Raw genomic sequence first — 26,060 nt, 5'->3', positions numbered from 1 at the left:
CTTCCTGGTGCAGCTGCCCCCCCCTCTTCCCCATCATGGTCACTCTGCAGTATAACTGTCCCTTGCACTCACTGCCCCCAGTGGTCATTGCAGAGCATAGCCCGTCCCTTTCTTTGTTATGGAAAACAATCGAATTCCAGGCACATCCCATTGTCCTGGCACAACCAACCTCTGACCTTGCCTTAAGTTAGGAGAAGAGGCAACTGCATGCCAAATGTGGTGGTCCTAGCTCTTGCCATTTAGGAGGAGTTCTTGAACACACATAGACAGACAGACGGACTCATGGACAGACTCTCTTAAAAATACATATAGACACAGAAAATACTGGTGGAGTTGGCACCCATTCATATTCTGGGTTCAAAAATAGAGGAAATTACTTAGCTTTTGTGGTACCAGCTTTCCCATCAGGGGTTCATGATGAGTGAGACAGGTGTCAAAGCAGGTGCCTAAAATCTGTACGGTATGGTAGCCTATGATGATTATTAGCTGTTGAAAAATTTTTACAACTTGTGACTTGATTTTGCTAATGTTTCGGAAACTACTGGAAGAGACTGTGCACTTGCCCTGTTAGCTGACATCTGGCAGGCAGCATATGAAACACCAAAGAACCAGAAGGCAAGGGAATCTGAAGGTGTGATCAAAAGTATCAGGCCATGACTACACCAACAACATTAGGGATCCTGAGCAAACCTAGAGTGGGGCAGAGAACTGGTTGCTCTCCGTGGTAGCTCTGGCTGTGGTTTTAATCCATATACAGCATACAAGTACTACAACAATCAGCGAACTGTAGAGTGCAGACAAATATAGCTGATATATTATAGCCAGACTGATAGCACTGCCTACTATTAAGGAAGCCAAACTTCAGACCGGAAGGGTTGAAATGTTCAATGCCAAGCTTTTCCTGGGAGAGAAATTTTAGCCAGAATTTAGCTTTCAAGAATGAAGCAAGAAAAAATCCTCTGTTTTGCCAATGTTAAAATAGTCTTAAAAACTTTTCTTTGAACAGCTCTAGTTCCCCCATGCTTTGGAGCAGGCACTAGAAATGTGGCAGGTGGAGGTCTGAGGGACAGTGACATACCCTTTGCGATAGCTGGGAAAATCTACCCATATTTGGCTCAATTACTCCCACAGTAGAGACATCATTGATGTTAGCAGCTAAAATCTCCAGCAATTCCAATTTCCCGAAGTCTCTTCAGTCCTCGCCAAGTGCTGGCCAATCGCCAGCTGAACATGCTAGCCAGAGATATGGGAACAAAGCGAGACTTTTCCTGGAGTTGTAGTTTCCGACAGCTCTGGGCCAGACTGAGATTGGGCACTGAAACCAAGATCGAGGAGTGTCTCTCTCCTGTGCTGGCTGTAACCTCCCGTTGGCACACGTGCAGCACAGAGAAGGAAGCCATCTGGTTTTAGCCAGCGTGGGTAGACTGGGACTAGAAGTCTGGTCAAGCTGGGAGAATGAGAGGCCACTGGGCAGGCTTCAGAAGGTGCTGTGCTTGAATGAGCACAGACTCTTCTACTCCATTCCCTTCAACATGCCCGTCTGGGTAAATTGGGACAAGAAGTCTAGTCAAGCTAGGAGTTGGGGAGAGAGAAACTGTGGGTGTTGGAGGATGAAGAGGGCCGGGGGACTGGGAGTGGGTAGAGAACAGAGTGCAGGAGGGAAAGGGATGGGAGGAGAGACAGCTCCGACAAAGAGCTGGGTGCAGTGCTGGGAGGAGAGAACAGGGACTGCCTATACAAAGAGGTTGGGGAAAGAATTGGGAGACTGAGCTGGTGTGAGGACCCTGGGGCAGCAGACTGACAGGCAGTACAGGCGGATGGGGGTGGAAAAGACAGAGGAGAGGAGATCCAGCAATGGGGATCTGGAACCAGCTGAAGAAGGAGGCTGGGGGTGAGTATAGGGAGGAGGTGAGACTTGGACTAGGTCAGCAAGGAAAATGCAGCTGCAATAAAGAGTCTCTCCCCCCATGAAACCAACATGGGTTATCCTCCCACTTTCCCTGGCCACTCCCAGTCCCCCGTCCCTCTCCATCCTCCAACGCCCACAGTTTCTCTCTCCCCAACTCCCAGCTTGACCAGACTTCTTGTCCCAGTTTACCCAGACAGGGACATGTTGAAGGGAATGGAGCAGAAGAGTCTGTGCTCATTCAAGCATGGAGTCCTTCTGGAGCCTGGCCAGTGGCCTCTCATTTTCTGGGTGCCTGACTTGAGCCCCTGAGCCCTGATTTGCAGAAATGGTTGCAAAGTGAAGTGAGTGGGAGCAGTGCTTTAAGACAAATTAAGTGCTATGTAATTCGAAATACTCTGAAAAATCAAGTCCTTTGAATGGATACCTTTGACCACCTCTCTGGTTGTGTCTCAGTTCTAATATCTCCTGACCCCCCACCGCCCGACGGGCTACCGTGAAGATAAATTCATTAATGTATGTGAAGAAATGAGAGGAACAAAGAGGGTGAGGTGATATCTTATATCGGACTAACTTTTGTTGGCATGAGATACAAGCTTCCAAGCTACACAGAGCATTTCTTCAGATCTGGACACATTAATATGAAGAAACTGATCACACTGTCTTCAGATCAGCACATAACGGCAGTGCAGTAAATAAGGCCCTGAGGCCCTCACTGAATACTGAGAAAACAAAATGTTGACTGGCTGGTGATTAAGTGAGTACCATCCCAGTGGCTAGGAACCAAGATCACCATTAGGGAATGGCAGTAAGTGAGAAACTGGGAGACCTCTGTTTTATTCTTGCTTTGCTACTCTCTCACTGTGCGTCTTGATCACTTAACTCCTGTGCTTCTGTTATCTCCCTGCATAATGATCATGCACCTTTGTGAAGCACTTTAGACCTATGGGTATGAGGTGCTGTAAATGTGCAAAATAATTATTTGCATCAAAACAAAACTGAGAGGCCTTAGGAGCCCATTGGCATTACACATTCACAGAGTACAAGGCAGTCTTTGGTCCACTCTAAACAGACAAAGCAACAGGCGAGGAGAAAGAATTAACTTCAGTTATCAATGGGAAAACCGAGGCATGGAAAGATGACATGACTTGCTCAAGGGAAATCTTAGTGGTGGTGATCAGTAGTATAATTTTATTTGCATAAGATCCGGAGCCAGGTTGATATTTCAGACTTCCATACTTTAAAACAGGGAAAGCTTCATCTGGCATCTCAGGTGAGGGATTGCAGGGCCCTGAGCTGATGGAAGGGGGCATGCATGCATGCATTAGAGTTGCAAGGAAAGGACATGGCATTTTCTCTGCTTATCTTTTAAGATCTTGCTGCCCATTGGCAATCATTGTCATGTGTTCATATTTAAAAAGTTGCCACCTTTTATCACCCATAATCTATACTTCTTTGTCCTGCTCCAATCATTCTTGTATTCCCTTTGACCTCTGAAACAGAAGAAAGAACTGGGTTCCCTCCTGGGAAGGTTTAGTTTTGGAAACATACTGTATAATACAACCACCATTTTCTCTCCCACCCCTGCCAGGTTTCACAGCATGGGTTGGGGGAATACCTCATGCTTTGTCAGTAAGAAAATGAATGGGTGTGCGTTTAACAGAAACATTTTCCCCGCTTATTATTTTCTACAAATGGAAAAAATGATTGCAAGATGAGCAGCCCCGAGGTGCTCATGAAATGGGCGGCAGAGGAGAGGGAACTGAGCAGATGGGAGGTGAGAGGTAAAAGAATTGTGTTTCACGATGTGGTGTGATTGATGCACCACAATGTGTCTGTCTGAAAGGCTGAAAGCCTCTCACGCCCAGAAACAACAAGTCAAATCCTTGGCAGGACTGGCATGTTTGCAAAGGCGCATCAGCTTGTTAGCAGCAGGAAGGAAAGATTAAATAAGGCGGCATAAAGCTGGAAAAGGTGGCGTGCAAGGTGAGCATGTCGGGAGGATGTTAATGGGGGTGTGTTGGTTTATAAAGCCTTTTGGAAGTGCAATTCAGCCGTCAAACTCCTGACTGCTGCTTCACTTCAGTTGTACCCCACTCTGAAGTAATATCTCCGAAGTCAGTGGAGCTAGAGCAGTATAAAACTGGATTGACAGAGTAGTAATCAGGCCCTTGTTTCAGGGTCTGTGCCTGAATGTAATGTCATCACATTAAAGTCATCACACAGATATGTAGGCATGTGCACTCTCTCACATATTTGTGTACCTATCGCTCCATCATGCTGTCGTTTGAAAACTCGGGCTAATCTGCTGGAGAAACAGCAGGGTTTTCTTGGCTTTCCCAGCTTCAGAATATCCCCACTTGAGGAGGTAATCTCCCCCATTTGTTTTCATTTCCCTTGTCAATAGTAAGAATATATTTGAGTATTACTTAAAGCTTCAGACATGTGCATGAGGATTCACTCTTCTATCCTCTTTGTATTTGCTCTTCTAAGCAAGGTTAATCATTAGAGATGTCTAAGATCACTGAATAGCTCTGAACAAGACGTATGCTTACTTCCCAGTCCTGGAAAGACATTCATGTACACAGGAGAAGAGACTCACTGAAATCAGTTGAACTACCTGCATGCATAAAATGTAACACACGCATATCTGTTTGCAAGCTCAGGACCTTACACAGAAAACTTTTTACATGTAGTGAATGTGACACTCTGCCAAGGAGTTAAACTCCAGCTTACCCCCCTAACTTATTCTCTCCCCCCCTCCACACACACACACTCCTAGCACTTCATGCACCTAAGCAGTTTCATGCTCAGATTTATGGAACAGTTTTATTGCACAAAAGCCACAGAATCTGGGCTTCAGATGTGCCCACCCCTAACTATGCACGTAAGTAGCATAAAAAGGCCTAAGTTTAGCAGGGGTATAACTGCAACAGATGAAAACTATTTCTTCTCAATTTAAAGTCCCCATTCAACAAGACTCTTTTTCCTCCTGTGAGATGTAAGTGCTTTGTTGAATCAGGGCCATGTTCTGTGCACGTGTCACAGGGCCTGAAGGGCTATGCAGGCTGCTGAGGAGTCACCTGATCCCTACTAAACACCGGAGCCGAAATTGACTTGCTCAGTGGTCCTCCACAAGAGGAGGAGTTGGTGAATAAGTGTCTACTGATACAGTACAAATCCCCATCTATTTCCAATATATATGAAACACCGATTGATAAGGCAAGATTTAAGACAAGGGCTTTTTTTTTTTATAATCACCTTTAAAATGGCCTGCCATCCCTTGTGGGAACAAATATTAGACTTTCAGTGTGTAACTAACCAGTCAGTGAGTGCAAACATTTGTGCTGCTAGTTGGGATGGAGGATCCCAGGCCTGCAGAACTTCTTAAGGCTCATCAGGATGAGCATGTATCTTGTCACTGCTGAGTACTATTCAAGACTCGGGTCTTTCTACAGGTTATCCCCAAATAACAATGTAAATGGTCTACCCCCTTCTTCTGCACTGTTGGAACTCCCCCTTAAGAGAGGAGTTCTGGGAGCACGCTCTCGTCCTAGACATCATTCTGAAATTGCTTCTGTCTCCCTCTCCAGCACCAATAAACAATGATGTTGCTCCTCTCATGATAACCCAGCCTGGGTTTTGAAGTCCCAGTTACTCCAAGTCCACCACAAAAAACTACTTGAAGATTCAGATGAGAGAAATCCTAAAGCAGTGTAATCACCCATTTCTTGACTCAGGAGGACTACAGCTGTCACCATCACACACTGTAAAAGTGACAGCACATTCTATGCATAATTTCAAATAAATCCACCTATTTTTAAAATGTATGTACTGTAGAAGCTTAGAGTTACAAATACTAGAGTTACAAACTGGCTGTGTCAACCACACACCTATGCAATCAGGCAGCAGCAGAGACAGAAAAAAAGCAAATGCAGTGATGTACTGTGTTAAATGTGGACTCCTAAAAAAATAAAGGGAAGGTTAAAGATTTGAGAAGGCAAAGAAACTGTTTCTCTGCTTGTTTCATTTACATTAAAATCATTAAAAGCAGCATTTTCTTCTGCGCAGTAAAGTTTCAAAGCTGCATTAAGTCAATTTGCAGTTGTAAACCTTTGAAAGAATGACCAGCATGTTTTGATCAGTTACAAACATTTCAGTTACAAACCACCTCTATTCCCAAAGTGTTTGTAACTCTGAGGTTCTCCTGTAGCTAGACAGAATGACCTTGCTCAAGCATGTTAATTTTGATCCTTAAAACTCTCCACCCTTGATTCTTTCATCATAAAAATTGTGTACTCTGTACCAATCTGCTGATGACATACAGGCCCTGAAAGAACATGTGCAAGATTACAGGTTAGATTCATGCAAAGCAGCCTCACTAGTGTCTTTGGTCTTTCATTGGTTTAAGTGAGGCAGAGTGTCCAGGAAGAAAAAGCTTCAAAACATCTTAAATAGAATGTTATTTACTGAAGACAAAGAGACTTACCTGGCGATGGCCAAGTCCTGCCCAGGGTTGGGGGCATGCAGGCTTCCTTCCAGCATTCCCCAGGCCCGGGGAAAAAAATAAGGAGGGACCATGCAGGATGGCCAGTGCCTGGCAGTGTAGGTGGGGGGGGGGGGCGGTATGGTCTCTTCTGCTCTCACAGCTGAGTTAATGCCCTATGCTCAGTGCGGGGGAAGGAGGGAGGCAGATACACCCCACCACAGGGGCCACTTATGTGGGCCAGTGGCAGGCAAGATGGCGAGTCCTGGCCCCAGCTGGCAATTCCCTTGGTGGTGCAACTTCCCCCAGTGGTCACTCTGCAGTACAGCTGTCCCCTGTGCTTGCTGCACCCAGTAGTAACTGTGGGTATTGCGCCTTTCCTCTCTGCACTCTCTCCATGTTCTGGAAAACAGTCCCATTCTGGGAACCTCCCATTTTCCTGGCACAACCAAACCCCTGACCTTGTTTTAAATTAGGGTAAGAGGAAGCTGCATACCAAATTTGGTGGCCCTAGCACTTACTGTTTAGTTCTTGAACAAATAGAGACAGACGGATGGACTCAGACAGACACACAAATCTCTAAAATATAGATATTGATTGAATGCTGTGAGCCTGTGGCATAAGAATAAATACTTTTAATGCTATTCTTGAAAGGAACACTTCATTGAGATTTAGTATTGATAGCTCCAAAATTCCTAGACAATGAGACATTTGGGGCATTACTATTCTTTCCTATCATACCATTAAAAGAAGTTCCAAGAATATTTCTTTTGCATCTTACTGCTGAAAGTGGATTTTCTCCCCTAGTAGCAGAAGCAAAGGGTATTGCATGAATAATCAGTGAACATCACAGGCTTACCTTGAGACAAGAAACAATTCCAGGGGTAGAAAATGTTTTCTACTTTCCTTCAGTGGGAGGAACACTGTGATCTTGGGAGAACAAAGCCAGAATTTGAAATATCCAGCTCCTGCCCCCAAGCAGATCTCACTTCTAAATATAAAGTAAACCTGCATCCATTTTAAATCACTGAGTTTTAAGGAGACAGCAGTCACACATTTCTCTGACTAGCCCTAGCATTTTAGCTTGGCACATTTATCAATACCTTCAGATAATATTATCAGGAAGATGATTCATACTCTTTAAATCCAACTAATGTTTGGATGGTATTAAACTGGAATGAGTCACCAGCACTAAGTGAAATGTGTGTGGAGGATCACTTGGCACAACCCCCTGTGGGTTTAGTACAGAATGTTCAATTACCACAGAAGCAACATGAATCCCAATGAAGTTAGCAAAGGAGGCAGGGAGTGAATACATGACTCAGTTGCTCAGGCTCACAACCATTCAGGATTCCTGTTCCTCCCTCGTAACTCATGTTTTCCTGAAATGCACAGGAAGGACCCAATCCTTCATGCAATGTCGTCACCAAAATTTCCATTAGCTTCTCTGGGAGCACAAGTAGGCCCGAAGTGTTCATGTGCCACTGGGGCAGGTAATATATCCACAACCTTCATTTGAGTTGAGATGCTGGCATTCAGCAGAGGTGTTTCAGTTTAGTCAGTCAATTATGGTTTGCTGTATGAAAAACATGGACAAAAAGATACTCATTGCAATGCTTTAGAACAAAACCAGCAACCAAATCACTAAAAATAACGAGGTGGGGAAGCAGGCCAGAGGGACCAGAAATTGGCTAATTAGCCCCTTTTTCATTACCATTTAGAGTATTGGTTCACATATGGCATAGGACACAATGACTTGGAAGTGACTGGTTGCCTTTGCCTCAGCAAGCAGAGATCCACACCACCAAACTCATATCACAGTTGGCATCTTTGATAATCGTACTGCAGAAGTATAGGAATTAGTTGACAGGGAGACTGAATTATCATCCAGGCCAAAGACAAAGACAAACACACTGGAGGGATTTTGGGTCACCTGCCTTTCCATTGCACTTGTTCCATACATGAACAAAGGTCATTATTACCCATGACTGTCTATCCACTGACATTCACAAGAGCTAAATACACTGAAGAACATTCTTTCAAAAAGTGGATAGACAACACTAAATTAAATTTTAAATTAAATTGATCAAAATGCTACATTCCCTAACTCAATAGGAAACACACACACAACGGTGTGGAATTGACTGAATTATTTTCTTGAATATAGAGAATAGGGGATTATAGAGGGGCAGGAAAGCATAATTGCGTAGATTCAATCTGTTTCTCTGGCTGCAGTTTATACTCTGGCCCTATGAGCTAATCTTTCCTCAACAGCAGCTAGTCATAACCCCATGACTTCTGAAGTTATCACTTTGAGGACACACAATGGAGTAAGCCATTATTGTACCTTATAAAACATTCAGGTTAATTTACAATATCTAGGTTATAAATCAGTCCAGACCATTCTTTTACCCCAGGAGTAGTAAAAGGGCCTCTGTGGGCCTGCGTGGATCTGGCCTGCAGAGGCCCTGCTGCTTCCTCGGCCTCAGGACAATTAGGGTAAGCGTGGCACGCTGTGCGCAGGGTGCGGGTAGAGTGGAGAAGGCTTTGCGCACTCCCTTACCCCCCATGCCTTAACTGACATGGGGGCAGGGAAGCATGCAAAGCTTCCTCCCACCCTGCCAGGAGCACGTGGAGCTTTGAAGCGCCGCACGCTGCTTGCAGGGCGGGAGGGGAGAGTGGAGGAGGCTTTACGTGCTCTCCTGCCCCTAGGCCAATTAGGGCCTGCGGGCGGGGGAGCTGCATGAAGCTTCCTTCACCTTGCCCCAGCCCTGCAAAGAGCCCACAGCACTTCAAAGTGCCACATGGTCCTCGCAGGGTGGGAGGAGGCTTCCTGCACTCCCGACCCTGTGAAGCCTCTTCCAGGGCATGGATACCTAGTGGAAAGGGGGCAAAGGGTCTCCCCCACCCCCAGACCAATCGTGGTCTGGGGGTGTGGCAGCCCCGCCCCTTCCAGGGTGGCCTGGGCCTACTTCAAAAAATTTTGAAGTGGTCCCTGGGCAAAAATTATTGCCTACCCGTCTTACACCATGGGAATCAATAATGTGAAAATGTCACACTTAGGTACAGATCCTCAGCTGGTGTAAATTGGTGCAGCATCATTGAATTCCACCCAACTCACGATCTGGCTATAAGTTTAGCCTCCTAGTAGGATATACCATAATTGGAGTATAATATCCTATTTGTGCATGCTGAAAATGACCTTCAGAGCCAGCTAACTTAGTTGCACATGAATTGGAGTTACATGATGAGTGAATTGGGGCATGGGAGATATCTTCAGAAAGGTACATTTAATTATACCTGCTTTACTCGTGCATAAGGGAGTCTGCATGGGTCTGCCTTACACATTGAGAGTCTAGAAGCTACAGTATTCTCCATTCTTCTTTAATGAACATCTTCTGGCTTCTTTGCATGTAACTTAGACACAGATATAGAGCAGGCATTCACAGGTCATGGAAATCTAACTTATACCATCTTATTCTTTGCTTCTCAATTTGTCATTAGGTAATCACGTAAAGGCAACAAAAATATTTTGGAGATGAACTTCCATTCATTTTTGCCTTCCATTTACTGAGAAAGGGGTAAGCAGTGAGGTAGTAAAGTTTGCAGATGATACAAAACTGTTTAGGATAGTCAAGACAGAAGCAGACTGTGAGGGACTCCAAGAAGATCTCACCAAACGGAGTGATTGGGCAACAAAATGGCAAATGAATTTTAATGTGGATAAGTGTAAAGTAATGCACATCAGGAGAAATAACCCCAACTATACGTACAGTATGATGGGGGCTAATTTGGCTACGACAAATCAGGAAAGAGATCTTGGAGTTATCGTGGACAGTTCTCTGAAAACTTCCACAGTGTGCAGCGGCGGTCAAAAAGGCAAATAGGATGCTAGGAATTATTAGGAAAGGGATAGAAAATAGGACCCAGAATATCTTACTGCCCCTGTATAAAACTATGGTACGCCCACATCTTGAATACTGTGTACAGATGTGGTCTCCTCACCTCAAAAAAGATATTTTGGCCTTGGAAAGGGTTCAGAAAAGGGCAACTAAAATGATTAGGGGTTTGGAACGGGTCCCATATGAGGAGAGGTTAAAGCGACTGGGACTTTTCAGTTTAGAAAAGAGGAGACGGAGGGAGGATATGTTAAAGGTCTATAAAATCATGAGTGGTATGGAAACGGCCGATAAAGACAAGTTATTTATTAGTTCCCATAATAGAAGAACTAGAGGACACCAAATGAAATTAATGGGGAGCAGGTTTAAAACTAATAAAAGAAAGTTCTTCTTCACACAGTGTGTAGTCAACCTGTGGAACTCCTTGCCAGAGGAGGCTGTGAAGGCTAGGACTATAATAGAGTTTTAAAGAGAAGCTAGATAATTTCATGGAGGTTAGGTCCATAAAAGGCTATTAGCCAGGGGATAAAATGGTGTCCTTGGCCTCTGTCACAGGCTGGAGAAGGATGGCAGGAGACAAATCACTTGATCATTGTCTTCGGTCTACCCTCTCTGGGGCACCTGGTGCTGGCCACTGTCGGCAGACAGAATACTGGGCTAGATGGACCTTTGGTCTGACTCCGTACAGCCATTCTTATGTTCTTATGAGTGTTGCATTGTGCTGATAGGAAAACAGCCTGATTTTTATCAGGCTTAATGGTATAAGTCAAGGTAAACTCATCTACTGTAATTAAAAATTTTGCACTGCTCGTTGAACAGTTAAAATCAAAGTGGCTTTAACTGGTTGTTAAGTAGCGGAGCTACAATTTATAGATACAATTGGGCAGTGTACCTGATTACATTCCATTGCTAGGTTTTAATGAGTGATTGATACAGAATTGCTGTGAAGCAAGTATCAATATGCCTTCATCTATTTTGACATTTTTGAAAAAAAAAATTACTGTGAATCCTAGTTTTAATATTAAATTGAGCATAGAATTCACAAATGCAGAGTTCACTCAATTTGTGCACATCTAAGCCATAACTGATTTGTATGGTTTGAAAGCATTTGTTAGTGTCGTGAAATAGGCCCTGAAACAGGAGACAAGAGAGAGAGTTTCATTGTTATAAAATAGGTGGTTTGTTTATTTTAACTGGTTTTTAAAGGTGCATCGTATTATAATCAATAAGCAGGCAGTCTGTAATAGATCACAGCATGCCTAATCAAACTGATTGCCTTCTATGATGAGGTAACTGGCTCTGTATATACAGGGAAGGTGGTGGATGTGATATACCTTGACTTTAGCAAAGTTTTTGATACGGTCTCTCACAGTATTCTTGCCAGCAAGTTAAAGTAGTATGGCTTGGACACATGGACTGTAAGGTAGACAAAAAGGTGGCTACATTGGACTCAAAGAGTAGCGATCAATGGCTCGATGTCTGGTTGGTGGGTTGATATCAAGCGGTGTGCCCCAAAGTAGGTTCTGGGGCAGGTTTTGTTCAACATCTTTATTAATGACCTGGATGAGGGGCTGGATTGCACCCTCAGCAAGTTTGTGGAAGACACTAAGCTAGGGGGAAGGTAGATATGTTGGAGGGTAGGGATACGGTCTAGAGTGACCTCAACAAATTGGAGGATTGGGCCAAAAGAAATCTGATGAGGTTCAACAAGGACAAGTACAGAGTCCTACACTTGGGACAGAGAATCCCATGCACTGCAGCAGGCTGGGTATTGACTAGCTAAGCAAAGGAGCTGGGGATAACAGTGGATAAGAGGCTGGATATGAGTCAGTATGCCCTTGTAGCCAAGTTTAATGGCATATTGGGGTGCATTAGTAACAACATTGCCAGCAGAGCTAAGGAAGTGATTATTCCCCTTTATTAGAGGAATAATCTTACGAGGAGAGGCTAAGGGATTTGGGCTTAAGATAAGAGCGAGGAGGATTAGGTAGCAGCCTTCAACTTCCTGAAAGGAGGCTCCAAAGAGGATGGAGAGAGGCTGTTCAGTAGTGACAGATGGCAGAACAAGGAGCAGTGGTCTCAAGTTATAGTGGGGGGAGGTCTAGGTTGGATATTCGGAAAAACTATTTCATTAGGAGGGTGGTGAAGCACTGGAATAGGTGGTAGAATCTCCATCCCTAGAGGTTTTCAAGTCCTGACTCGACAAAGCCCTGGCTGGGCTGATTATTTGGGATTGGTCCTGCTTTTAGCAGGGGTTGGATTCAATGACTTCCTGAGGTCACTTCAAACCCTAGGATTCTATGATCTTTCTAAAATTAGGAAATGTAAATAAAGAATATAACATTTCAATTTGTATTTAAAACACTAATGCATTCATTTTACAAACCTTCCATCAATTTGTACCATCTTATAAATATGAGCAACATATTATCTTGCTGCCCTAAGGTGACCATACATATCGTTTTGACTGGGACATTCAATTTTAAGCCCTTTTCTGGCTATCATGACTGTTTTGGCAAAAGTGGACATTCATCTGGTTGGCTCATGCCAACTTGATTAGTTGTCTCAGTTTCCCTTTGGTAAATATGGTCATCTTGCTGCTATGAAAACTAGAACATTATGAGACATTTTCATTGGTGTAAATGGACAACATTCATTTAAGAGCTACATTTTTAACTAACAGAGTCTATGTACCTGAAAAAAACTGAGAACATAAACAACTGTTTCATTGTTTTCTTCCCAACTCCTTCCTTAAACCAACCAACTGAAACAAACAAAAGCAATACACAACATCAACAAAATAAAAAAAAAACAACGAGTAGGCCTTTGTGGTTACAACTCACTTCCCCAGCTAAGCAAAGTGGACAGAAAAGGAGGGACCCTTACAATTTATAACAGAAAAAGAAGGGAGGGAAGTATCTGTCAATTGTAGTGCAGGTGCTAATGAGGCTAATTGAGTTGGCTGGAAGTGTCCCAAACTTAGCTTTTGATGTCAATTGGGTGTTGAATATAAGGAAAGCAGGTTTTATAATGGCCCAGCCAGTTCAGGTCTTTGCTCAAGCGATGAAAGTGAGTGTCAAATTTGCATATGAAGGCCAATTCTGAACTGAAGTTAGTTTTTGAAATGCCTTTGTAGAAGAATGGCTACTTGTAATCCACTAATGGAATGGCCAGGTAAGTTAAAATGTTCTCCTATGGGTTTCTCTGTGTTACCATTTTGAATATCTGATTTGTGTCCATTTATCATTTGCCATAGAGATTGTCCATTTTGGCCAATACACATGGCAGAGGGGTATTGCTTGGCACTTGATGGCATAGATCACATTAGAGGATGTACAGTTGTAGGAGCCTCTGATGTGGTGGCTTATGAGGTTTGGTCCTGTGATGGTGTCACTTGTATAGATGTGTGGACAGAGTTGGCAGTGGGGTTCATTGCAGGGATAGTTCCTGGGTGAGTACGTCTGAGGTTTCGTGTGTGGCTGCTGGAAAGAATTTACTTCAGGTTGCGGGGGGGCTGTCTGTAGGTAAGCCAACAAATAAAAATTGTTGCGTTTAGAAAACCAAAAAATCCAAACATGAGGGCTGGTTCTTTGTTGTGATTGTTCAGTGCTGTTGAGATCAGGCATGCTGTGCTGATTGTTTAAATCAATACTCTGCCCTGGGGTTAAGCAGGATTTAAGTATTAGAAAGATAGCTCAAGAGAAAGGTCTGAACATTTTTTTTGCGGGGGAGGGCGAGAAGAGGGGCGGTACTAAGCTGCGTCTGATGAAGACAAAGGGAAAACCAATGATTAGTGTCAGAGCCAAGCCACAGATAACACTGAGACTGGGTCCCTGTCTGCGTTGTTTTAATGTGCTGAGGATTGTAATGGGTTTATGCAGTGGCCTTGAATGTGGTGAACGACTGCCCTGCAGTGTATCTAGTGGGCAAGTATATTATGATGAGTGCTCTTTCAATGTACAGTCAGGCTATGTTACCTCAGACTGAAGGGAGGTTGGGGCAGGAGCAAAGGCCTAGTCATTGGGCGCAGGATGACATATGCACATATATGTACAGGCAGTCCCCGGGTTACGTACAAGATAGGGACTGTAGGTTTGTTCTTAAGTTGAATCTGTATGTAAGTCGGAACTGGCGTCCAGATTCAGCTACTGCTGAAACTGACCGCCAGTTCTGACTTACATACAGATTCAACTTAAGAACCCCAAGCTTCCCCAAGTCAGCTGCTGCTGAAACTGATCAGCGCTGATTCCAGGAAGCCTGGGGCAGAGCAACTCTGCCTCGGGCTTCCTGTAGTCAGCACTGGTCAGTTTCAGCAGCGGCTGACTTGGGGACGCCTGGGGCAGAGCAACTGGGGTGCTGCTGGGTTGCTCCAGTAGCACCCCTCGGCGCTACTGGACCAACCCAGCAGCACCCCAGCTGCTCTGCCCCAGGTGTCCTGATTCAGCCACTGCTGAAACTGACCAGCAGCGGCTGAATCAGGACCTGGGGCAGAGCAGCTGGGATGCTGCCAGGTTGGTCCAGTAGTGCCCAGAGCGGGCGCTGCAGGACCAATCCGCAGCGCCCCAGCTGCTCTGCTCCAGGGTCCAAAACAAAAGCCTGGTCTGCCGGGGGGGGAGGGCACACTAGCTCCCCCCCCCAGCAGACCAGGGACACGGGGAGCAGAGCCACAGCGGCAGCGGGGTGCCGCGCCTCTGAGGCTTTGCTCTGGCAAAGTCTCAGAGGCGCGGGACCCCTTCCCCCCGCAGCTGCGGCTTCAGTCCCGGTGCCTGTGGTCTGCTGGGGACCGTCCCCAGCAGACCACAGGCACCCGGTCTCAAGCGGCAGCAGCGGCGGTTCCCGCGCTTCTGAGGCTTTGCTCTGGCAAAGCCTCAGAAGCGCGGGAACCCGCCCGGTGCCCCTGGTCTGCTGGAGACGGTCTCCAGCAGACCAGGGGCACCGGAGCAGCTTATGAACGGGGCTCTCGCGCCCCGGAGCTCACAGGTAGCAATCCGCTACCTCAACCTCCGGGGCGAGAAAGCCCCGTTCGTAAGTGCGGATCCGACGTAAGTCGGGGACTGCCTGTATTGTGGCTCCTATTCCCTCCCATGCACTATACACACCATGTGCCTTTCTTCTGTCAGGGAGAGCTCATTCTCTGGGACATCAAGTTAATCTCAGGAGGGAGCTTCTCACTTATGGAATATTCCTAAGGAAAGGGCTGCTCTCATAAAACTAAACCGAACACCTGCCATGTTGGGAGCACAATTAGATGTATGTTTTCCAATTATTTTATATCAACTGTACATAGTAAACCCAGTATTTTTATGCATTTCATTTGAGCACCATAGAAAAAGGAAAGGTCACAATATTCCGAAGAAGCCTAAGGTGGGTTGAAGATGGTAGTATTTCTGCTCACTCTCACTTAGCATGGATGTGTTTTTGCTTTCAGGTCTCAGTCTGTGGTGGAACCTGGCACGATGAAACATGAGGAACTGGGTGAGAGCGAGAACACCCAACTTCTACTGGCTCTAGACTGAGTTCTGCATTACCAACTCTCACAAACGTATTGCCAAACTTCAACAGCATCAGAAACCTGCAAAGCACACAGCACGCTTTAAACAAACACACACACTCTTTTTGCTTGAAAACAGGACCTCCATTTTTCCAGACCAAGTAACAATTGTCACAAGCCCCCTGTCTGTTCAGCCAAAGCTACACAGAGATTTCTTTTGGTGAAGGATGCTAACTCAGATATCGTAAGGAGTCTAGTTGTAAAAAACAAATTATTCATTTATTTTTTTTCTTTTTAGTTTTGCAACATTAAAATGACTGAAAAGTGAAGGACAGACTCCTTTGTACACATACAAATGATGCACAGATGGAGGTTTTTCTGGGATGCGCTGCAGTTTTCCTAAAATGATGTTTAGATTAAGTGCATTTTAAAGTACAGTATTTTGAAGTTATCGCGTGCAGTCTAATTATTAGGTTTAATGTAGCTCAGAGACCCGAGATAACATCTCTAATACCTTTGAATCCCTAACAAGCTTTTTTTCTTTTTTACCCACAACATCACCAGCATAATGTTATTCAACATTACAGTATGTGATATCACCCCGGCTACTTGCAGGATTCACTTATTTCAGTACCTGCAAAGATTATTTTTTATTTATGAAGCTTTTATAAAACTGTCAGATAAATGTAATGAGCTATGTGGGCAGCAGACACACACAATTTGAAATGTGATTATTTAATTTCATTAATGTGTTTTTCCACAGGCAGCTCAACATCCTGTTAGCCTTGTGTGTGTGTGGGTGGGGAAGAATTCACTGGAAACATTCACTGGTGATGAATGGCTCAATCCAGATTGTTTCATTTAGGTCACTACTGCAAATGAAAGCTCTGCAAAACCATTTAACCCTCTTTCCTCCTGCAATCAGCAAAAGGTGTAGCCAGAGGCATATATTGATTGCGGATGAAGGCTGTGGCTAAAATGGAAAGGGAACTCTTAGAATGAATTATATAAAATAATGCTTTGACTGGAAGGAAATGTGGAAGAAAAGAAATGTAGAACTGAAATGCCAAAGATCAGTTTGTTATTTCTCTCTATGCTCTACTTACAAAATGAATCCCATCCTTACACTGAAATGGAAATAGATTAAAAAAATAAAAAATCCACTGTTAAGAAATTTCATCTGCAGTGACTATTTTCTCAAACAGTTATACAGATTTTTGCATGCACTTTTTACCTTCCATTCATTGTATTATGTAGCTTTTATTAGGACAAGCGTTCCGTGCCCATGTGTCAAATAAGGCAATGTAAGTCAGATACACAACATGCATTGACAGTAGACAGCATAATATTCTTTTTAACCGTGCCTTAGGGAGGGCCACATAACTCATGAGTGGTACGTTGATGTGATGATGTAGTTCAACTGACACAGTCATCTCTAATGAGTGAAAGCAAAATGTGCCACCTCTAACTGACATAGAATATCACACTTACACCTGGCCAGATGGGGGTGTCTGTCAGACACTATTACACACAAGTAGGGATTAAGAGCTATTAATAAAGCTACTAATGGTACAGGCAGAATAACTGCAGAAAGAGTACAATTTCTGTATGGTTTATATTTCTCAGAAGTATGGGGTAGATTATAGGGCTTGATCTGCAGGGTGGTAGGAGCTCTGCAAGGTGATGCAGATGTCAGCAAGTATTGAGGGCCCTACACATTTTGCAGGAGTGCCCAGAATCACAGAGAACACAGCATGTTGTAAGATTGAAACCATATAGCTTAGGGATGTTTCCCCTCATGAGAATCCATGGTAGAATGCACTAGGCAGATTGGCAAGTAGTTTAACAAAGCACTGGCTTCCATAGAAATTGTAATGTAATGTCTCACAGCCCTGGTCTACACTAGGACCTTATTTCAAAGAAACCCCTCCAAAGTCAAATATATAAGAGATGTATCCTCATTACCAAACCCATTATTTCAAAATAACAGGCCATGGAATTTGAACTCTGTGCTCCTGCTTTTCATCAGGAGTAATACTAATTCTGAAATCGTAATTTTGAAATGACGGTAGTGTGGATGCTCCAGTGCCACTAATTGAAACTTATTGGCCTCTGGGAGGCCTCCTGCAGCTCCTTAGAGTGCTTCTAAGTCTAGTGCTTGGGGCACTAAGTCCAAGGTAGTGAGAACATGCTACTTCGAATTTGTTAAATCGGGAGTTCTTCAGTCGAATTTAGTAATTTCAAAAGAGTTTCCTAGGGTAGAGATAGCCTCAATCCCTTGTTTTAGTGTCTTCCTAGATAAGACACTTACCTGTGCTGGCTTTGAAATGATGCTCTCAGAAGAAGAGTGTGCTAACATTTTGTAAGTCATGAGGTAGAGAGAAAGAAAACTGAGAAAATCTTATCTGCGGAATTCTGCAATACATTTTAATAGCCTGAGTTTATTTCAGTAAGAGTCGTGCGGCTCAAACATTTTGAGTGCCACTGAATTCCTAGTGAGTGAGCATCAGCCTCTAGAAAAGATTAGAGACCATTAAGAAGTTATGACTATTACATACAGTGGTGACATGAATAAACTTCTCTATTGCCCTGTAATATATATCTCAATATATCAGTGCATGAATAAAAGATGGTGGCTCTCATTTAACTCTGTGCTTAGGTACATAACTATGAACAGGAAAAAGAAACATGTTTTATTGATTTATTGGTACAATACAATACAAATATTACAAGAACAAATCATATCACACCAGCTCGATAGCTTTCTTTGATAGGATAACAAGCTTTGTGGATAAGTGGGAAGCAGTAGATGTGGTATATCTATCTAGACTTTAACACAGCATTTGATACAATCTTGCATGGCTCTCTCACTAACAAACTAGGGAATACAACCTAGATCAGAGCTGGGCAAGATGTGGCCCGGGGGCCAGAACCAGCCTACCTAACACTTTGATCCAGTGGACTGGATCTGGCCATTTTCTATTTATATCCTACTGCCTGTGCCAGCAAATTTCCAGGCAGTGGCTCAGCCATCAGGATCCTATTTCAATGGCTCACGGCTCCCAGTTGTGGCACTACCTTGGCAGGAGCCGTAGCAGTGAGCCTTTAAAAAGCTGAAGTAATCCCAGGCAGCTGCCAAGCAATGGGGTAGTGGCAAGGCTGGGAGCCACAAGCCCTTTGCTGTATATTTAATTCAGAGCCTGCAGCCTCAAACTACTCTCATGAGAGGCTAGTCCCAGCCCCACCCCTTCCACCCTAGGCCCTCTTCCAGGGGGTAGAGCTGGCCCATGACCATATTGCAAACTTCATTAAGTGGCCTCCCTGCAAAAATTACTGCGCAACCCAACTTAGATGGAGCTACTTTAATGTGGATGCTTAACTGGTTGGATACCCATTCCCAGAGGGTAGTTATCAACGATTCACAGTCATGGTGGAAGGGTATAACAAGTGGGGTTCTGAAGGGATCAGTTCTGTTCAATATCTTCATCAATGATTTAGATAATGGCATAGAAAGTACACTTATAAAATTTCTGGAGGAGACCAAGCTGGCTGTAAGTGCTTAGAAGATAGAATTATAATTCAAAATGATCTGGACAAACTGGAGAAATGTTCTGAGGTAAACAGGATGAAGTTTAATAAGGACAAATGCAAAGTACTCCACTTAGGAAGAATCAATCCATTTCACACATACAGAATGGGAAGCGACTGTGTAGAAAGGAGTACGGCAGAAAGGGATCTGGAGGTCTTAATGGACCAAAAGCTAAATATGAGTCAACAGTGTGACACTGTTGCGAAAAAAGCAAACATGATTTTGCGATGCATTAACAGGAGAGTTGTGACCAAGAAACGAGAAGTCATTCTTCCTCTCTACTCTGCACTGATTAGGCCACAACTGGAGTATTGTATTCAGTTCTGGGTGCCACATTTCAGGAAAGATGTGGAGAAACTGGAGAAGATGATTAAAGGACTAGAAAACATGACCTATGAGCAACATTCCCCCCTAATTTTTTCCATCCATGCGCAAAATAAATTGTGTTGTGTGTGGCAAAGTGTGTGCAGATATGTACTACAAACACACACATGGTGCCAGCTAAGGGTGCTCTGCTAATTACCTGGGTGGCATTTGAATCTCTCCTGAGTGTCTGCCCAAGCACTCAGCTTACAGGGAACACTGCCTATGAGGGAAGACTAGAAGAACTGGGTTTGTTTAGTCATAAGAACGGCCAAACTGGGTCAGACCAAAGGTCCGTCTAGCCCAGTATCCTGTCTGCTGATTGTGGCCAATGCCAGGTGCCCCAGAGGGAGTGACCAGAACAGGGAATCATCAAATGATCCCTCCCCTGTCACCTATACCCAGCCTCTGACAAACAGAGCCTAGGGAAAAAGAGAAGACAGAGGGGACATAATAACTCTCAAATACCTACAAGGTTGTTACATGGAGTAAGGGGGGAAATCATTCTCCTCAAGTTCTGATGAGGGGGGAAAAAAGCAATAGACTTATACTGTAGCAAAGGGGATTGAGGCCGGACATTAGCAGGGGTGATGCATACAAGGGCGCAAGGCAGCATGTGCCACCCCACCACCACCATGGGCAGGAGCAGCAAAGGGCCAGCAGCCAGTGGGAGGGTTAGCGGGGAGGCCTGGTGTCCCTAGCAGGGGTCCAAACCCCCCACACTCACTGGCAATGGCCCCAGCTCACTCTGCTCTCCCAGGCATGTCACCTGGGGGAAGGGTGGGATTGCCGCCACACTCCTGGCAGGAAGCAGAGCGAGCCAGGGCTGCATTGCTCCATTTCCCATGCTGTTGCCAGTGAGTGGGGGGGGGGGGGGGGGGCAGACCCATACCAGTCCCTGGGCTGCATCAGTTTGGGGGAAGAGGTAGTGTGGAGCCTGAGACAGAGGGGGGTTGCCCCAGCCCTTCCTTAGGCTGTGTGGGGAGGGAGGTGTCACATGGCTGGTGGCCTCCTGGGTCCTCCTCACCAGTTGCTCCTGGACATTAGGAAAAACTTCCTGTCAGGGTAGTTAAACACTGGAGTAAGTTTCTAGGGAGGCTGTGGAATCTCCATCACTGGAGATTTAAGAGCAGGGATAGTCTAGATCAGTGTTTCTCAATGTGGGCTACGGGCCCGCACCGCTTTGTTTATCTCAAGGCTCCATAGCCATGGAACCTCACAGCTCCCCCTGGAGGGCATGGGGACTGGACGACCTCTTGGGGTTCCTTCCAGTTCTATGATTAGTTTGTATGGTACTTCTCTGTCAAATCACCTGAAGGACAAAATGTTTTCCTAAGGATATTTTTCACTTTAAAAAGTATTTTCATTTGTTTCTTTCATTAGAATTTCCAATGTAGAAAGGTTCTTTCTTCTAAGGAAACATCAGTTTGCAACTTAAAAGGCTTAAAATGAGGTGTCACATATACACTGTACAATTTTATAAGTTCCTCCATATGCTTAATGGATGCACAACGTTCTTTCTTCCCTGTCATCAAAACAACAGAGGCAAGGCAATTTCAGTGGAGCAGAAGCTACTAATAATGAAGCCACATGATCCGAATTGCCACATTCCAAGCACTCTAGTTTTTAATGCACAATATAGCAGCCCACACTATTTAATGAACATTAATATGCTTGTGGGTGCAGCTTCAGTGTAATGTATTTGCCAATCATAATATCAAATGATAAAACATCTACCTTCAGAGGAAGAGAAAAGAAATGTTACTAAACAATAATGGAACAATCGGAGCTACAAGAAAAGCACATGAGTTTTCACAAATTAAAAACTAAACCACATCTGTTATACCTCTAGAGACTGGGTTTTAAATCCAAGCAATGCAAACTGCAATGTAGTCTAAAGTGAATTAAGTATATTCTAAAAGAAAGCAATTCTGGTTCAAAGCCAAACACTTTTTGATCAATTTAAAAAAAAAGTTATTTATCGTTCTTGTTTTTTTTTATGGTATCACAAAATATGCCACGCAACTAGCATCCCAGTAAGCCTAGTTATAGTGGGCACTTCATTTATAAATAGTTCTCGTACACTGTTCTACTAAACCAGGCGTAGGCAATAATTTTTGATGGGGGTCCACTCCATGACTTCAGTAAGATGTCAAGGGCTGCACTCTTCCATGATATTGGAGTAGGAGGTGCAGGGTCTGAGATGGAAGTTGGGTGCAGAAGGGAGCTTGGGGTAAGGAACTGCAATGCAAGAGGGTGTGTGGGGTCTGGGAAGGAGTGGATTGTGATCTGAGGCAGGGAACTGGGGTGCAGAGTCTGGGATGCAGGAGAGGATTCTGACCTGGAGGAGAATTAGGAGGGGGCGGGGTATGGGAGGAGGTTGTGATCTGGGACAGGAGTGCAGGAGGGGCGCAGGAGTTTGGGTTGTGACCAGGGGCAGAGGATTGGGGTACAAGGTCTGGGAGGAGGTTGTGACCTGGAAAAGGGATGTAGGGGGGGCTGTGATCTAGAGCAGTGGTTCAGGGATTTGAGTTGTGACTGGGGGCAGGTGACTGGGGTGCAGGTCTGGGCAGGACTATGGGTGCAGAAGTGGGGGTGCAGAGGGCTTGGGTAACATAGGGTAGGGACGTAGGGAGGGGCTGAGGTTTGGGGGCAGAGAGGGCTTGGAGTGCCAGAGGCAGGCTCTAGCCAGGAGGCACTTACCTAAGTGGCTCCTGGCCAATATCCCAGCAGGTTCCCTGCCTGCTCCACCCCCGCACACCACTCAGAAGAGCCACCGGCGGAGATCATGTGCTGCTCCGAATGCTGCAAGCCCAGGGGGAGGGTACTTCATGTGCCGCCTGGCAGCTTTGACCAAAGAGAGCAGCAAGATTGTGCTGGGCAGGGACAGCTCACAAAGCCTCTCATCCCCCTCCCACAGACCCACAGCATGCTCAGCCCACTGCTCAGAGCAGTACGTGGGGGCGGGGCAGGCCAGGAAACTGACAGACTCCTGCTGGGCCATGGGCCAGATCTAGCAACTTGGTGGTCCGGATCTGGCCCGTATACTAAACCCTCAATAAGCATTTTACATGTTTCAAAGTGTGAAATGAATAAAATTATTTTAGAACCTCCTGATAATTCACCTGAGAGTTGTGAATTTCTGTTCAGGTGGATACACAGTTGTCTCTAGGTTAGAAAGCACACTCGAGCTTTTTTCTGGATCATACTTAGCGGAGACTGAAGTCTTCTTCAGTGCATGACCACTACATTTTGCAGGAAATAAGGAAATAAAAGTGCACACCTCCAAAAAAAAAAAAAAAGAGTTACATGCAATGTGTTATATGGTACTATATGACCTAGTAATATCCAAAATCCGAGTATGTGCATACGGTGCTTAGTTACAACCATAAGGCACCTTAGTAATACAAGACATTTGACAATTTACTGCAATATGAATGCTTCCCAAGACTAAGATGGGGAGAGGGTAAGCAGCCCATTCTTTTCTCTGGGGATATAGTGAACAAAAATCTAAACTCTCTAATTGCTGACATGGAAATTAATAAAATGAAGAAAACTGTGCTCAAATCTCGTCTTATCTGGTACCACATTCTAGCAAAAAGTCAGTGCTTCCAGGCAAGGATCAGAATTCCAAATCAGAACTTTGCTCCCAGCTGAGGGAATTCTGTCTCTCTTCTGCTTAGGTTCTTATTCTGAGGAATGACCACTCAGGTCAATCTAGAAGTTAACCTTGGATGGAGCTGTGTCCAACTCTTGGACAGAAGATGGCATGACACAAAGGGCCTTGAAATGATAGGGAACAAAGCAATTAACATAATTCTAAATTTTGAACTCCTGAACACCTGCAAGGCCCACTTAAGTTAATGGATATCACAGATGCTCAGTACTTCCCAGGATCAGGTCCTAGAACTGAAAAGAAACTTGTAGCTGAAGGAGATTTAAAGAACTCTTTCACTGTAGGAAAACAACTGATTGCATATCAGTTTTCAAACTCATCTTACAGCCTACATTTACAGATGGCAAGAAGAGGCTGCCACACTTCGCAAAAGTAAGATCTGTTCCTATAAAGTTCCTCCTCCTGCTAAAAGCTGAAGGTGCATTTATTGTACACATTTTTTTAAAAAAATTAGTGGTTCACAAAAGGAAGTGATCCATGTACAGCTCTGATAGAAAAATACAATTACTCATGTAGAAAAATACGAAATAAAACAATCCATTCACATTATCTACAGTTGCTCCTATATGCATAATGTTTCATACCTAAAACATTTATGATTAGAAATTGTATGACAGATTTCCAAAACTAGCTGTTTGCAAATGTTTATGCACATCTATTGTATACGCATCATTTCCAGGTAACAGTGCATGTACAAATCAGATATTTGTGCATTAACATAGCCAATAAGATGATTGACTAGCTATGTGCATATATACGTCTGTAGTATTGGTACATATCACATAGACATGTCACAAACATTTGCACATTCCTCATTATAAAAATCTGGCCTTTCAGCTCTTTGGCTGAGTATAAGCAAATCCATTAGATCAGTGCCATGTTAGTGTGAAACAGAATGGAACGTTTTGAGATAAGTCCATAGTAAATGTGGAACAATTTCTTCACATCTCCTAGCCCCTAGAAGGCTGACCTGTTCCACACGGCAATCCAAGTTAGTGTTGTATATTTATATTCGCGAACTCCAATGAATTAAACCTCATCTTTTTCTTATATCAGAAATTTACTCTTAAATGGCAGGAAGGGTGCGTCTCTGTTGAGGTGTTAACTCAGGGTGCCACACGTCCACAATGAATATCAGCCGATAACGGTCAGCATCCTGCCACACTTCATGCTCAAAAGAATCATCAAAGATAAGAACCTTCCCTTCTTCCCAGGTTCTGTAATAGAGAAGAACATCCTTTATTATTGTTTTTTGGGTACCCAATAGTGAGCACTTATCTGGGCAGGTATTTGCTTTGGAGATACGGAAAAGGTATAATCAGCATGGTTTTACTTTAAGGAATGTAGTATTTAATAAAGAGATATGAGATGCCTGTATCGTAGCTCTGAATGAAATAACTATAAAAGTTCAATTTGATGCAGCTCCAAAAACTGAGCTGTACTTTTATATTCTCTCTGGGTACGTCTCCACAGCAAAAATATTTTGAAATAACTAGCATTATTTCAAAATGACTAGGTCCACATCTACACAGCAGGCAGTTATTTCGAAATAATGTTGAAATACTGACAGGCTGGAGGACTTTTTACTCTGACTCCTGTAACCCTCACTGTACGAGGAGTAAGGGAAGTAGGAGGAAGAGTGCTCTTAATTCATAATAAGTGCCGAGTAGACGCTCCCAATTTCAAAATAAGCTATGCAGTTGACGTAGCCAATTTGCGTAGCTTATTTTGAGTTAAGCCCTGCTGCGTAGACACACCCTCTTTGTATGCATATAGGCATATGCAAGAATGAGAGTCTAGGAAGCACTGAGCATTTACCGTTCTCAATTATGTAGCCTCTTTATATCAAGCCCCCTACTTGCATTTCAGACATGTACACATTAGAGAATAATGGAAAGATGTGCAATAGCCAGTAGCATGGTTTAAAAATAAACAAATCATGTCAAACAAACTGGATTAAAAAAACAGAATTGCCCTGATTCATACTTAACTTCAAGAATGTGAATAAACTCATTGCATAAACCTCTGCAGTAGGGATTGTCTACAGGGGAGAAAAAGCTGCACTAGTTCAGTTTATTTTGGCATAATTATGCTGATATAACTAAATCAACAGGGCAGATCAATGCTGCTCTGTCCAAGCCCCTTTAAGCTACAGAAGAACCTCTGCTTTGCGAAATGGGGATTGAGGAGTTCATAAAAATACAAAACATTTCAAAATTATACTCTGTATGATGCATAAATTGCAGCATTGTGCACTGCATCGCTTTCTTCTTGTCCTTCCAACCACTACCATTGTTTTCCAATGCTCTGAAAGCACTGCAATGTGATGGGATGCCACCTTGCTTTTCATTGACATCGCGTCCATTATGTGATGCCTGCCTCCCCGCAAATGGGAACAATAGTTTATACAACTGGTCATTTTTAAGACTGGCATTTCTAAAGCCATGGTTCTACTGTGCTTTACTAAGCACTGCTTCCATGGAGTGACACACCATACGGACACAAAAAGAGAGCACTCTTAGGGTGCATCTACACTGCACCATTATTCCAGAAAAACGGCCGTTATTCCAGAAAAACAATACTAGCGTCCACACAGCAACTGTGTTATTTTGAAAGAAAATCGAAATAATGGAGGGCTTTTTCTGACATT

At 44.0% G+C, this 26,060-nt stretch overlaps 2 protein-coding genes across 11 annotated transcripts in view; one reads left to right on the top strand and one right to left on the bottom strand.

Annotated features, from left to right (window-relative positions):
* The window catches only part of CLVS1 (clavesin 1), a 119,134-nt gene extending 102,860 nt beyond the window's left edge, over window positions 1-16,274 (top strand). Inside the window, exon 6 of the mRNA XM_006113635.4 lies at window positions 15,720-16,274. Within this exon, the coding sequence (XP_006113697.2) occupies window positions 15,720-15,807 (88 nt within the window). The 3' untranslated portion in view covers window positions 15,808-16,274. The remainder of the gene's footprint in view (window positions 1-15,719) is intronic.
* A 2,180-nt stretch (window positions 16,275-18,454) lies between these two features.
* ASPH (aspartate beta-hydroxylase) overlaps window positions 18,455-26,060 on the bottom strand; it is a 188,147-nt gene continuing 180,541 nt past the window's right edge. For all 10 annotated transcript variants that reach the window (XM_075920632.1, XM_075920630.1, XM_075920638.1 and 7 more), the window contains one exon: window positions 18,455-24,627. In XM_075920632.1, coding sequence (XP_075776747.1) covers window positions 24,477-24,627 — 151 coding nt within the window. In that variant the 3' untranslated portion in view covers window positions 18,455-24,476. The remainder of the gene's footprint in view (window positions 24,628-26,060) is intronic.

Source organism: Pelodiscus sinensis, chromosome 2 (genome assembly GCF_049634645.1).
Source record: "Pelodiscus sinensis isolate JC-2024 chromosome 2, ASM4963464v1, whole genome shotgun sequence".
Taxonomy (NCBI): domain Eukaryota; kingdom Metazoa; phylum Chordata; order Testudines; family Trionychidae; genus Pelodiscus; species Pelodiscus sinensis.
The sequence above is the reverse complement of the archived record's forward strand: the minus strand, read 5'-3'. Positions and strand labels throughout refer to the sequence as shown.